This window comes from Seriola dumerili, unplaced genomic scaffold (genome assembly GCF_002260705.1).
Source record: "Seriola dumerili isolate Sdu_G_001 unplaced genomic scaffold, Sdu_1.0 BDQW01000291.1, whole genome shotgun sequence".
Lineage (NCBI taxonomy): Eukaryota > Metazoa > Chordata > Actinopteri > Carangiformes > Carangidae > Seriola > Seriola dumerili.
The window spans coordinates 7,211,730-7,226,071 of NW_019174546.1; the positions used below are offsets into that span (position 1 = coordinate 7,211,730).

A 14,342-nucleotide genomic window follows, 5' to 3' on the forward strand; every position below is an offset into this window, starting at 1 on the left:
TCCACCCACATGAACAAGGACCCAGGCCTCAGAGCTTACCAAGTACATTTTTATGTGGAAGTGAGACTTGGACAAGGCCTGACTAAGCTTGTAGGAAAGCAGGACAGATGTGGAGGCTGCCATGCAGGGTACAAAGGGTCACTGTTTTGATGTGTATGAAAATGATATGATTCATATGCTATAGCCTTCACAGTCACCAGATTCTGGAGTGATTCATTATGCCTAAATCAAAGTTCCTGTTGGATGGTTGAACAGCGTCTGAAACCCCACACCTTTCCAACACCAGAACTGGCAATAATCTTTTTTTTTTTTTTTACTGACAACTTTCTGAAACTTCGTCCTACCGACCTACCATTTTCAGTCAACACGGAAGCTGTTGCTATGGGGCATTTAAGTTCATCACAGGCAATCGAAGAAATATGCCAGCCTGCACAGCTGTGTCAATGTGGGGGGAGAGGAGGGAACACAGCTGAGGGATGGCAACTGTAATGCAGCTGCACTGTTTGCTTTTACCTGTGACACCTACAGCAGGGCCCTGCAGCTCCAGCTACTGCAGGTGGCACTAAAAATAAATCCTAAAAATTAAATATAGCAAACAAACCAGTCTCCTTATCATTACCTTATACTTAACGGATTGCGTGTGCCAGGATTATGCCGTGAAATCGTGGCAAAAGGCCTTAAGGACCTCATGTGACCAGTAAAAGGTCGTGACATTAGCCTGTGGGTACAGGGAGTGGCTGTACTGAGTGCTTTTAGTGGTCAAACAGTCTCTTTCTCTTGTAAAACAATGGTTCTCCTTGACTGAGCTGTGTACTTGACTGAAGGCTAGTGAGCTACTGTGGCACGTACCAGAGAGTGTGATTCATATTCTTATTCTGCCAAAGTCAGCAAACCAGCCAAAGCTTCTTTACGGATTATCATTACTATTAATTGGCTACGGGCTTGATCGTTGATGATGTCATTTTCACGTTCACTGTGTATAGTAGATGCATTTAAATGTGTTTTTTTTTAAATAGATTGTTGTATGTCCAACTTGTTTTGTCACCCCAAAGACCCTTGATCAGCATCTCTGTTATGTGACATCAGATTAGCTATTGGTAGATTTATTGTATGTCAGTAGGACACAGACTGCAGCAGGGCATTGTGGGAATGCTGATCTAGTGGGTTGTGGAGGATTAGGGTCACCAGGAGTAAGGTGCTCAGACCTCCCTTCCTTTTCTACAGTCTCGTGTACTCATTCTGAAGTTCAATCTAGGAAATGTGCCATATTTCATAGATACATATGAATGGATATCATAATATAGTTTGTGCTGCTAAGACATCTTACTGTGTGACAGCATAGCTCACCATAGGGTGTCCTTTTCCCGTCACAATGCAGTGGCCTGTTCAGTGCACATGACGCCTTATTCATAACCGAAGAATTCAAATCCCATGTATTCCATACCCAGTGAACCGTCACTTTTCTCCCAGCAGCACACACAGAAGGAGTCTCGAGGTTAGTTGGTTCAAACTCAGCAGGTCTTGCACCCATCGCCCTGCTCTCCACTCATTGGCTCTGTCATTCCAGCTGCGATAGTGTCTGTGAACAGAGAGCATTATTCATGTCCTCAGAAGGGGGCAAGTCCTAATTGAAATTCCGGTCTTTTCCACTGGAATGAAGCGGGGCCGCAGACACCCACTGTATTATGCTGGCCCTGTCACCTTGAAAGGCCCATCTGGAGACTGTTCACATTCCTGGGATAAAGAAAAGAACCATTAGCGGAAAAAAAAAGAAATTGTGATATATAACAAAAAAGGGATGAATGAAGCGGGACAAAAGATTTGGGTGAGGTGAGAACAGCGGCATCACAGTTGTGCTCACTTTCTATGGTTTGATGTGAAGCCATCTTCAACACTGCAGTAACTAAAGGGCTGGACTGTCTGTGGTTGCTGGCTGCCAGTGTGGTGTGCATGCTAATGACTGGGTGAATGAATCAGTGCCATTCTGATAGAGGAGAAATGAGTACAAGGAACCTCTTTCTAGTTAGTTCACTCTCACAGCAGCCTACTGTCTCTGAACAACAACTGTACATAGTCATTTATCGCTTTTATTTAACCTCTTTGTATGTACTGTAGCTCTAAAAGTGACCTATATCTCTAACTGACCTTATGGCATATTGATTTTTTTTTGTTTAATTAATCAATTCATTGTTTGATTAATCAATTAACTATTAAGTCTTTATCTCCTATCTCTTCTTTTATTGGGGGGCACTGGCTACTACTCTTGCTTAGTAAAACAACTAGTAGTAAACTAATAATAAGGTGTTTCTCTGTATTAAAAGTCACAGTATCTGTGCAATAGTAGTCATACTGTTTGATGATCTAGGAATTATGTCTGTGTTGCATCAGAGCAACAAAAACCTCTCATCATGAGATCATCGTTGTCGTCAGGAGCCATGTTCTGGCCTGTTTCTGTCAGCACAAGGACAAATCAGATTACTGTTTGGATCCGTTGGGTCTGTTTATGTTATTACTCCTGGTGTTACGTTGTCAGGAAATCTTGGAAATGTGGCATTTGCCCTGTTGTCATACATGCCCATTTTGCGTTTTTGTCCCTTGCAGAAAAACCTAATAACCTTTCTTTGCGTCTCTTTTTTGTTCCCCCTGTCAGGGATTGAGCTGTGCCTGCCAGGATGGCGTTTTTCCATGACCATGGTGGCCAATTTTGTGGTGTTGGGTGGTCAGCTGCTGATGCCTGGGGTGGCCTACCTCTGTCGCGACTGGCAGGTACTTCAAGCTGTTATCATCTGCCCCCTGCTGCTGATGCTGTCCTACATCTGGTAAGGAAATAACTTGAGCATCTGCTGCTTTGGCATAGACTTGTCTTGTTCAAAACCCTGTTTAAAAGGTGTTTTTAAATCCTACACAAGACTCTATTAGTGCTGAAATATGTGGTTACATCTGCAGTAAAAATCTACATGGGTTACATCTTAGGTATCCATTGTTTTATAGTCTCAATAAAACCTTGTTAAGACAAAGATGCTTCCACAGATGGGGAAATGTTATAAACAAAGATTGGAGAAAGCCTTGCCTCCAAGGACATTTTCCAGCAGTGAATTCCCAGCTGAATTAAATGTAACATCTTTATGTTAACTCATTTGCAGTGACCTCTCCTGTGACTGCAGTCTCTTTCGCTGAAGCTCAGGCAGTAAATACTCATGTATTCCCCTCCATTTATTCTGCCACCAAGCACAGCGCTCCACAGCACTGCTGTAAGTCAGCAGAAGAAATCCAAGAATATAGATTTTATCAGTGTATCAAAGACCTTGGCTTTCTTCCATGGTGTACCTGAAGAACAAAGTGGGGTTCCACTGAGAAACAATCAAAAGCACTGCGAAGCACTAAACTGATCAAACATCAATATTGGTGATATACTGCTCTTTAATCAGTGTGGGACACGGAGCAGACCGGATGGGGGATTGATGGGGATTTTCCACACTAGTGAGATAATACAGTGCAGGAGTCAGACACCTTAGGCATAGTCACAGGCATTAGTCACTGTTACAGTGATGAATGAGTGACATTTTTTTAATTTAAAAGTAATTCTTTTTTTTTATGTTGAAGTGTCATCAGATCCAGTCAATGAAGGAAGATTCAGGCAGATTAGAGCTACTTTCAAAAAAATACTTAGACATTTTCTCTCTTCACAAGAAGCTGCTGATGTGAAAGAGTCTGCGCAAAAAGAACTCAGAAGATCAAGAATTGTTGATTTGCATTAATCTGCAAGCGTTATAAACTCAAAGAATTTTGATATTCATAGACAAACTGTCTATAAATGGAGATGAGTTAGAATTGTGGCTACTCTCCATAGAAGTGCGTATGTCCAGCTAAGATGACTCCAAACACACAAAACAGAATGATCAATAAGGTAAAAACAAAACTCAAGAGTAATGGCTTAAGGCTTAAAGGAATCACTGCAGCTGATTGACATCCCTGTTCATGAGTCTGCCATATGCATATCATGGAGCATCGTTGCATGGAGCAGGTGTCCTCCATGGCGGGACATTACGGAGGAAGCAGCTCATGCCTGAAGTTTGCCAAAGAGCGCCTTGACAGTCCACGATGTTACTGGGAAAATGTTTAGTGGGCTGATGAAACTAAGGTTGAATTGTGTTGGAAGGACACGCAGCACTATGTATGAGCAGGGGCTTGGACAGCTCGCCATCATCAAGGGGAAAATGAATTCCCAAGTTTATCAAGGTCTTTTGCAGGATGTCAGGATGGCTGTCCACCTGCTGAAGCACAGTAGAAGCTGGGTGACTGCAGCATGTCAATGACCCTAAACATCAAAGTGAATCTACCACAGAAAGACTTCAGACAAAGGAATTGTTGGAGCGGCCCAGTCAGAGCCCAGACCTTAATCCAGTAGAGATTCTGCGGAACGACCGAAAGAGAGCAGTTCACACCAGACATCCTAACAATATGGCTGCGCTGAAGCCGGTCTGTAGGAAGAACGGTCCAAAATTACCCCTGAACATTGTGCAGGTCTGTTCAGCAGCTACTGGAAGTGTTTGTTTGAAGTTGTTGTTGAAATCCAGTGGTTCATTTACTTTTTTCCCCCAGGCACAGGGAGTGTTTGATGGGTGTGTTCAGTAACACAGACACGAAGGACTATAATTGTTTGTGTGATATAAGCTTAAGCACATTGTGTTTGTCTCCACTACCCATTTTATGACCAATGCAGAACACAAGGTCATTCCAAAGGGTTCATATACTTTCTCTTGCCACTGTATATGAAGGGATCCCTCATCACTAAGCGGTTCTGTTGCTAAGCTTTAGTAGGGTATGTAACTGTTTGCTGTCTGCTTTGGTTCGATTAAAGCCTTGAAAAAAACAAAACAAAACAAAAAAAAAACATCAACAGCACTCAAGGACATGAAGCAGGTTGTGACGTTTATATTTCTCAAAGAGATCATTGGACTTTTCACAGTGAACTTAACCTGTAAAGTGCAGGGCAACACTGTGGACTCTTTCTACACTTGTGTGAGTCCATACAACACACACCGCTGACACACAAAAAATACATCAGCATGCCTGTGTCGGCCCTCTCAAGAGGACTCTTGGAGATTTGGAAGTATGGAGCCTTCTCCACTATCTTGATTAAAGCAGACAGCCTTTATGGGCACAAATTGGACCCATTGCTGATAAAGTAACTGACTCTGCAAATATCACAGCTGATTGGGCTGAAGAGTTCAACACTGCAGGTGATCCGGGTTTATTGCTGATTTGTGGAAACAGTCGCAGACCACACCAGTGCAAGATTGTGAAACCAGCACTTTTTACTTCATAAACATCTGATCCAGAGAAATCCAGCCAACTGGGGGATGTGGCATTGTTCTTACTGACTATCATCAAATCAACATATTGTGCAAGGAGAAACCTGACCACTCAGAGGAATGTGTGCAACGTAACTTAATACAAAAGATAATAGAGCGTAGCAAATGAAATCAGGACTAATTTTCTGTTCAGGGTACAATTTATAACCTTAGCTCTTGTCTGCATTTAAATCAGAATGTGTTGAAATGGTATGCTGGTTAACAAAAACAAGATTTAGTGCTGCTAACACTGATTAAGTGAGATTTCAAACAGTCTTTATTTCATTCTGACTCAGTTTTCATGCCTTATTAACAAGGACATCCCCCGTCTTTCTGACAGGATCTTCCCTGAGTCACTGCGTTGGTTGCTGGCCACTCAGCAGTACTGCCGCTCCAAATGGATCATGGGACACATAGCACAGAAAAACCGAGTGAACATGGAGCTTGACACGGATAATATCCTCACAGGTAACATACACATTGACATTCATTTTAAAGATATCGGCATTAAAAGGCTGCATTTTACTCTCTGTGATTACTATATGTATTTAGTGATACATTTCTATGTTAAACTACTCTTGTCTTTATATATTTGCTGCATTTTTTTATTTGATTTTTGTAGGGCAGGGTGTATAGTAGTATCCCCCCCATCTGTGCTTCCCTAAATAAGCCAGATTGACAAGGTTATATGTAATTCCTGTCTTGTTACCATAGTAACATTCCACCCCAGAGGTAGCAGTGGGTGTTGAACATTACATTATGACACTCTAGAACGTTCATTAATTTCATTATAGCCTGGATGGGTGCACATAGTCTGACATGATGGTGTACAGTCGGCAGATGGACGCAGGTCAGGCACTTTGACCCTGGGTTAACTCTTAATGTCTGTGCTCAGAAGCCCTGTCAGAGGCAAAGAGCAGAGGGAGGAGCTGTGCTGTTGTCAAATATTATAGCAGACTGCTTTTGTATTACGCTTCAACAGTGCTCTGTTTTTGACCTGCTATTGCTTTCTGTAATTATCAATACATTTTGAAAAAAAAACAACAGCTAAGAAAGGGCTCAAAGAGAAACCACTCAGTGTGAAATTGACTGCCCTTTTTCAGAACTCAGAGACTGTGTGCTGATGCAGCACACAGTCAATGTACATTGCCATAGACATTGATTTAGCCTATCTTGTTTTATAGTAACTGGCTGTCCCCAACTCTTCTAGTAATATTTCCTACTTTCAAGTGCTGAGCACTAAATATAATGCGTGGCACTGGATGTACTTACTGTTGCCACAGAAGAAAAGCTGAGGAATGTTTTCATACATGTGTAAGTACCAATTAGATCATCTTTGGGAAGTGAGCAAAGTGATTTGCATAGATCTCAGTAGGGATCGACTTACTCAGAGGTTTGTAGCTCAGCCAGGGGTTCACTGTAAGGCCTGAGTGATACAGTCAGAGATAACCTTGAGGCAGCGATGTGGAATGCCGTCACATGCCTGAGTCAACATGAGCAGACAGTACCGCAAAGCAGAGGTGTGTTTCTGTGGCAACCCGCACTCCGATACCAAAACATCCACCGTGTGCAGTGTGAAATATCACCAGCAGCTCAGGGGTGTGGCCCTGTCAGGAACTAGTCCTGTTCCTCTGTGAGCATTGTCATACCTGTCTCACAACAGCAGCAGCAGGAGAGCGGGAGTGTGGGATGAAACACGCTCATTAAAAATACATGTTGAATTTCCTGTGGTTGCAATAAATCAGCTTTTGAGGATCCAGACTGCAGTCGAACTTTTCTTTGACCTGATAACTCATTTTGAAATGATATTAACTACAGCTCAGCTGACACTGTATCAGCAGGTTGATACGAAGTGATCAAGCGTCCAAATGAAACTAAGGCTATTGCACTTCAGACAATTCAAAATGACCATCCTTTTGCATTGCCTGCCTCTTAATGAAACTATTAGAATTATTATTGGCCAGGCTCTAAGATTGATTTGTCCGCTTGTTTCCAGAACTGCAGAGAGCTCTCCAGAAGAAACCCAAAAAGACGTGCATTGTGAAAATGGTCGGGACGAGAAACCTGTGGAAGAACATTGTTGTGCTCTGCGTCAACTCGTAAGTGTTTGTCTTATGTGTTAGCACTTATAAAACTGTTTGGACAATTGTGTGTCAAGATGCTAATGTACGTGGGAGGGTCAAAAAACAGAGAGAGGGGAAAAAAGAAAAAAAGGTGCATGTGCGTGCTTGTACAGTATGTGTGTGTAGGGCGAGGCAATGCCAGTCAGGCACAACATTTTGTACAGTTAAGAAGCCGCTATTAACCTGGAGGCTCGATATAACATTGATCAGTGGACCTCAATGCTTTTGTCCTTGCTGCTCTCTCTTTTCATCTCCAGTGGGATCTCTCCCCCTCTCTCCATCTGAGACCTCATCCGTAGCTAGGCAGACCCAGTGTCCCTGACTCCCGAAGTCAGCATAAATTTTACATGAGCTGTGTCCTTAGGAAACATTAGACAGCCAGGAGGAAGGGTGTGAGTGTTTGCTTGAGTTTTTTTTATTTTATTGTGTGTGTAAGCTTGTGGGGTGTATGCTTTATGTGTCAATAAGCCAGTGTTTACATCTGTGCTGTTTTTTTTTTTAGATACTTTGAGATGAGAGCAAACATAATATGGTTCCTCTTCCTCTTCTCTCTCCACCCAGCCTCTTTCTGTTCTTATTGTCTTCTCCCTTTGTGTATATGATTTTATTCCTTTTTTTCTCTGCTCTCCCTTTGCTTTTTTCTCTCCTTCATACTGTCACTTACCCTTTCACTTCCAATTATTGTCCAATATCCTCTCATTTAACCTCTGTAGTCTCTGATACTTCTTTGTTTTTACCTCACTACTTTCCCTCTGTATGTTTTTGTACGCAGGCTAACAGGCTATGGGATCCACCACTGTTTTGCTCGCAGCATGATGGACCCTGAAGCCCAGGAAACCACCATGTTCCATAACTTCTATGCAGACTATTACACCATGGCAGGTATTGCGGTGGCGTCCTGCATGGCGCTGTGCCCAGCAGTGGGTCTGATGGGGCGGCGGGGTGGCCTTCTAATGTTCATGATCATCACTGCCCTAGCATCACTGCTGCAGCTGGGTCTGCTCAACCGTGAGTACATTATGAAAGACACTATGTCAACTTCTATTCCTTTCTTGAAAAGTGACACCACCATGATGTAGTTTATTGAGTTTATTATTAATATTTTAATAGCGAGAAGTATCGAATAAACTCTGAAGTTTAAAGTATAGGACACAGAATTCTCCAATTCTCCAAGAGTTCTTGGTTGCATTAAAGAAACAGCTCGGCATTTTGGGAAATAGATTTCTTCGCTTTCTTGCTGAAAGTTATATGGGAAGATCAATACCACTCTCATGTCTGTGTGCTAAATATTAAACTGGTGCCAGCAGGCGAGTAACTTAGCTTAAAAACTAGAAGCAGGGGGAAACAGCTAGCCTAGCTCTGGTCAAACTAAAAGAAAAATCCCCCATTAGTGCAGCAGATAAGCTTGTACGTGGAAGGTTCTAATGCATTTTATGACTTAAGCATGAAACTGTCTCCACTGCTTGTATAAACCATGAAGTTTATTTTCAGACGTGGAGGCATTTCAGATGTGACCTCTGGGACAGGACAGATCCGCCTGGAGTAATGAGTGTGGTCCAGACCAAACTAGCATTCTAGCTTCTGATCAGAACGTTCGCTAATGTGCTAGCTAGTCATGTAATTCCACAGAACACACAGCAGAAGTTGTCAGTGTTTTTAACAAGCTAGCCTATAGCTACCTTAACACCTGAAAGTGGTGGGGTCTGCAGTGAAAATAGTGCTCTAAGCAAAATCCTGTTACATGGCCATAGCAGCAAATAAGCATCTTTATGCAGTTTTGGCAAAGATATACATGATAATAATGGAGAAATGGGGCAAGAACTGGAAAAATGCGATGCTGAGGTCAATGACTTCTCAAGGTCACCAGAGGTTGGACACAAATTGCCTCCACATTGGAGTATGTAGATTATAGGCTGAAACTTTCATGCTTTAGTCATAAAATGCACAATTGTTTTGCCTATCTGCCCTGGCCTGGCTAAGAAGTAGTTACAGCATGTAACTTCCCATAAAACCAAGACTTACTGTTTTTACATTATCACATGTGTTACAGATAAGACAAGCAAGATATAACATGTAAATTGGAAAAATGTAGAGGTGCTTACATATTTTAATTATGGAAAACTAATCTTGAGGCTGCATGCTACAGACACAGAAAATACTGAGAGAGACTAAGGCATCGGCCTTTTTATGAGATTTTGTGACATGTGAGGAAAATATAGCTTCATCCATTAATTTACAAATTAACTGTCAAACAATTTACCGAATACAGAAAATAAGGATACATGTTTCGTTGCAGACAGTTTTAATGCAGCTGTAGTAGCATTTGAAATCCTGTGCTTCCTGCTGTAAAAGCTCACATTCATTGTTGTGAGTGGACCCTGTCAGGGCGTAGCTACCTTTAGCTGTTTGTAATGGCGTAGTCGAACATGATTACAAATTGCTGTTTTAGTCAATGTGTGCCAAGAAGTGCTCCAGATGATCAAAACAGTACACAAGTCGGCTCATTCAGTTACAAATGAGCAAGACTTAATGTTTAACCTGAGTCAACACATCAAGGTTATGCTCATGTTTCATGTTCCCAGTTGGAGCTGTTTGTTTTGTAACACTATGTTGACAATTTTTTCGTGCAACATGTGTGCATGTTTTTCTTTGTAATGTTTGCCTCTGGATTTACTTCATTATCGGAGTGCATGTGATGTTACTGTTTTTGTGTTTCTCACTCTCATATATCTGCTGATGTCTTTAATTTTCCTCTAGTGCTGGGGAAGTACAGTGTCCATCTGAATATAGGTAGGATCATGTCTTTATTTCTATTCTTAAGCCTTGTGTTTGCTGATAATGTCTGTGTTGGGTAGATAAACTAATCAGTAACTGAGTGCTCTTGCTTAGATGTTTTTTTTTTCCTACTATGATATTTATCAGCTGCACATTCTTTCAAAGTGTAAATTGCATCATCTTACATGATGACTCTTATCACATCACTTGGGTTTGCTGCACTATCTTGATGAGGTTTCCGAAAATGTGCTTCATTCAGATATTCTACAGTATTTCATTAGGCGAATACAAGCCCTGCAGAGACCTTTAATGAAGTCCTAGATGTAATTATGACTAGCTTTTCACTTATTTATCCCTGTTGTGTTGAGGAGGGTGAGCCTCTTTGTTATAGAGCTATGAATCTCAACTCCTTCTTTGCTCTCCTCTGTTTATCAATCTCTTTATTCTCTCCACACTAATCCCCCTGTGGGAAGCTAGAGCTGATCACAGAGCAGTCTCCTCTGATCCTCTCTATGCCATCTTCAACGTCTTATTCATAAAAAAAAACAAAAAAAAAAACAAAATTAAGATGGTTTGTATTCAAACCGTATTTGGCCTAAATGGGCTCTTTGTAGCCTCTTTGTGTGCAAGCCTGTTCCTCAGTAACTTGTCAAAATAAACATTAGTGCTACTGGGAAACCGAAACATTTTATTTGACCAAAATTTATTGGCACTTAACCTCCAGGTTTTCTCAAAGGCAGTTAGGAAGTAATTGTGATGATAAGTTTTACAAAAACTCCTAAAGTTTCGGAAACTATTTAAGTTGCTTAAACATGTCGGCACCTAGGTGGCTCACCTGGTAGAGCATGTACCACATAGGCTTAGTCCTAACCGCAGCGGCCATGGGTTTCGAGTCTGACCCGCAGCCCCCTGCTGCATGTCATCCCCTCTCTCTCTCCCTGAATTTCCTGTCTATCTCTCACTGTACTGTCCGAATAAAGGCAAAAATGCCCAAAAATATAACTTAAAAAAAAGTTGCTAAAATTCATTTCAAAATGAAGACTTGAACATTGGGGCTATGATACCAGGTTACTTCCTGTCAGTCACAAGATCCAAGAAATAAAAGTTCAGATGAGTGATTGGAAACTTAGGACACTTGAATTTTCTGATCGTCTTTGCTTCCATAAATCCTTAATTTTGGTAAATTTGAGCTGAATTGTTCCATTGGTTCCTCTCTGTATGGTGTTAAATAAAGAAATGCTGCAATATCATCAATAAAAAAAAAATCAGAATAATTTACCTTAATATTTTAAATATGCTGTGCTTCAAAAGCAGAAAAAAAATCTTTTTTTTTTTTACTAACTGCTCAGGGTACTGCGTCTAAACTTCCATATGTCTCCTGCTTTGTCTGCAGATAGCTCAGGTACGCTGAATAAGAACTTCTCTATAGCCTTCTCCATCATCGGCATGTTCTCCTCCCACGCTGTCAGCAACCTGAGCATCTTCTTCTGTGCTGAGATCACACCCACAGTGATCAGGTAAACCTACCGGAACGCAGAAACTGTACCATCACAGGAGGAGGGCAAAATGTGAAAAACTTTTTTCTCCTAAGAGGAGTAAATTATGTTTTTTTTTTTTACATGCTTTGTCAATAGACTTTGTATAATGGAATTCTAAATGTCATAAATCTGCAAGTAATAAGAAAAATCAAGGTGTAAATTCTTTTTACACCTGACTAGCATGTAATTTGGATATTACAGAGGTTGGTTGTCATAACATGTTCCTCCAGATGGATCAGCTGCTCCTCTTCCTGTTAAAGTCTGGGTATGAAATCATTGAGCTGCTGGAAACAACAGAGTCTCACAGTTCAGTGTCAAATGTAATCCACGTCTTGTACAAATTAGCCATTCCCTCTGAGAATATATGACACAGCACTGGAAAGTTCATTATCTGGGGTTATGTAAGGGGGGTGTTGTTCTGCTGACAGTGCTTCAAGGGCTCCATTTGGTGGTGAATTTAAGCAACGGCAGGAGAGGAATGAGACTGCATGCAGAGGAGGGCGTTTGGTGGTACTGCAGCACTCTCTGCTGCTGTCTGATAAAATGGCAGTGATATGTCAACGGAGGCATACAGCAAAAATAAGAGCTTCCCTTTATATGCATGATTTATGTGATAGTTCTGCAGAACACCACATAGATTTGATTTAATTCAATTCTAGTGAATTTAGTGGTTGGGTGGTTTATAGGTTTATGAGGTTTGAGGTTTGTGTGATCATAAATCCTACCAAGTGACAACACTTTCTGTCTCCTCATAGGGGTGGCGGTCTGGGCCTGGTCCTCGCCAGCGCTGGCTTCGGCATGCTGACTGCACCCATCATGGAGCTCCACAATCAGAAGGGCTATTTCCTTCACCACATTATCTTTGCCTGCTGCACTCTCATCTGCATCATCTGCATTCTCCTGCTGCCAGAGACCCGCTACCAGCCCCTCCCTGAGACTCTGGCCGATGGCGAGAGCTACACTCGTCAACCTCTCCTTCCCCCGAGGAAACCTGGAGAACAGCGCCTCTTGCTGGCCCAATCCGAGAGCAGCAGGGACTACACCAGGGTGCATGACACGCCACTCCACGAGGCAGCTGCCACTGCAGTGTCCACCATGGACTCCACTGCCTCCTCTGCTGTTGATTTGACCGCTCCGTCGGTCGGAGATATGTCTGCGCCCACATTCATGGAGGTGCACCCTGGCAAGCCTGAGACTAAAGACCCCAACGGTCAGTCAGTATCATCTTTATCCATGACCCCCATCACAGCGCTGGCTAAAGATGGCATCATACATGCCAGCAAAGAGCACCTGCTGTCTTCCACTCCTTTACACAAATCCCCCTGCATCACAGACCCACTGTTAGCCGATGCTGATGAACCTCCAGCTACAGTCCAGGATTCTGTTGAGGCCTTGACGGATTCTACTCTTCCTGAGATGAACGACACTGGTCCTTCTCCTACAAAAGAGTCAGCTGCTACCCCAGCCCCTTCACTGGACTCTTCCCCTCCCCCCGTCCCTCAAAGTACGCCTGCCTCCTTACTGATCTGCACCACACCCATCATCGAGCCCCCACCGAGCTCCATGTTAGAATCCCCACACCCCCTAAGTAACGACATTGACAATATCAACCTGAAATTTGACCCAGCTTTGCCAGAGGACACTCAGGCCACTTTAGCTCCCACTACTGCTCTGTACGACTCTCCTGCTCCACCTATGCATGACAGCCTCCCTCCATCCCCTGCTCCCTCTCCTGTTCCTATGACAGACTGCAACATTTCCACTGACCCTCCACCCTCCATTAGCACACACTCTGACATTCCTATCCAGTTAGAGATAGTAGATGAGTCTACATCAACTAGAGACTCCCCCGTACCTCCTATTATAGACTCCCAACCACCACAGTTAGACTCTACCTCTCCCTGTGTTAATGATGTATCTCCTCCCTCCCCTACTCCTCCTAGCCTAGTCACTGTTTCACCTTCACCCACTCCACCTCCACCCATTGACTCAGGCCATTCGCCCTCACAGGACTCTTCCACTCCCCCTGTCATAGATACTGTCAGCAGCACCGCACCGCCTCGTACCATTCTCCCCGTCACAGACATTGTGCACACCTCCACTCCAGAATCAACCGCTCTGACTGTCACGGACGCTGAACCAGATTCAGCTGCTTCCCTCGTCTTAGATTCAGTACCAACTTCCATCACAGATTCAGGCTCTACAGAAGCAACCCCTTCCTCTCTAATGGACTGCACCGTCTCCTCCCCCATAGACTCTGGTGTCCTCCCCATCAGGGACAGTGCCAGCACAGAAAACAACACTGTCAACGGTGTGGCGTCGTCGTGATCCAGTGTTGCAGCCAGGAAAAGAAGCTTTATGGTTGCACCAGGAGGCAGCCCACGTCCAATAAATATCTCGAGTGGGGGTGGGTGAGGGTGTGTGGGGGTGCAAGAACTGTCCTGCTCAGACTTCAGGCACTTCATGGAGACTGTCCCCACCTGGAGTTGAGTAGACATTTCTTACAGAGTTGTTGTACGTTTCTCAATACCCCCCCCCCCACCCCCCCCCAC

General features: G+C 43.1%; 1 protein-coding gene across 1 annotated transcript in view; it reads left to right on the top strand.

Annotated features, from left to right (window-relative positions):
* Window positions 1-14,297, top strand: part of LOC111231224 (solute carrier family 22 member 23-like) — a gene marked incomplete at its 5' end in the record, with an annotated part of 31,290 nt that extends 16,993 nt beyond the window's left edge. Inside the window, 7 exons of the mRNA XM_022758262.1 lie at window positions 2,651-2,819; window positions 5,695-5,822; window positions 7,351-7,453; window positions 8,250-8,485; window positions 10,235-10,267; window positions 11,646-11,769; window positions 12,546-14,297. Coding sequence (XP_022613983.1) covers window positions 2,651-2,819; window positions 5,695-5,822; window positions 7,351-7,453; window positions 8,250-8,485; window positions 10,235-10,267; window positions 11,646-11,769; window positions 12,546-14,118 — 2,366 coding nt within the window. The remainder of the gene's footprint in view (window positions 1-2,650; window positions 2,820-5,694; window positions 5,823-7,350; window positions 7,454-8,249; window positions 8,486-10,234; window positions 10,268-11,645; window positions 11,770-12,545) is intronic.
* Between the last annotated feature and the right edge of the window lie 45 nt (window positions 14,298-14,342).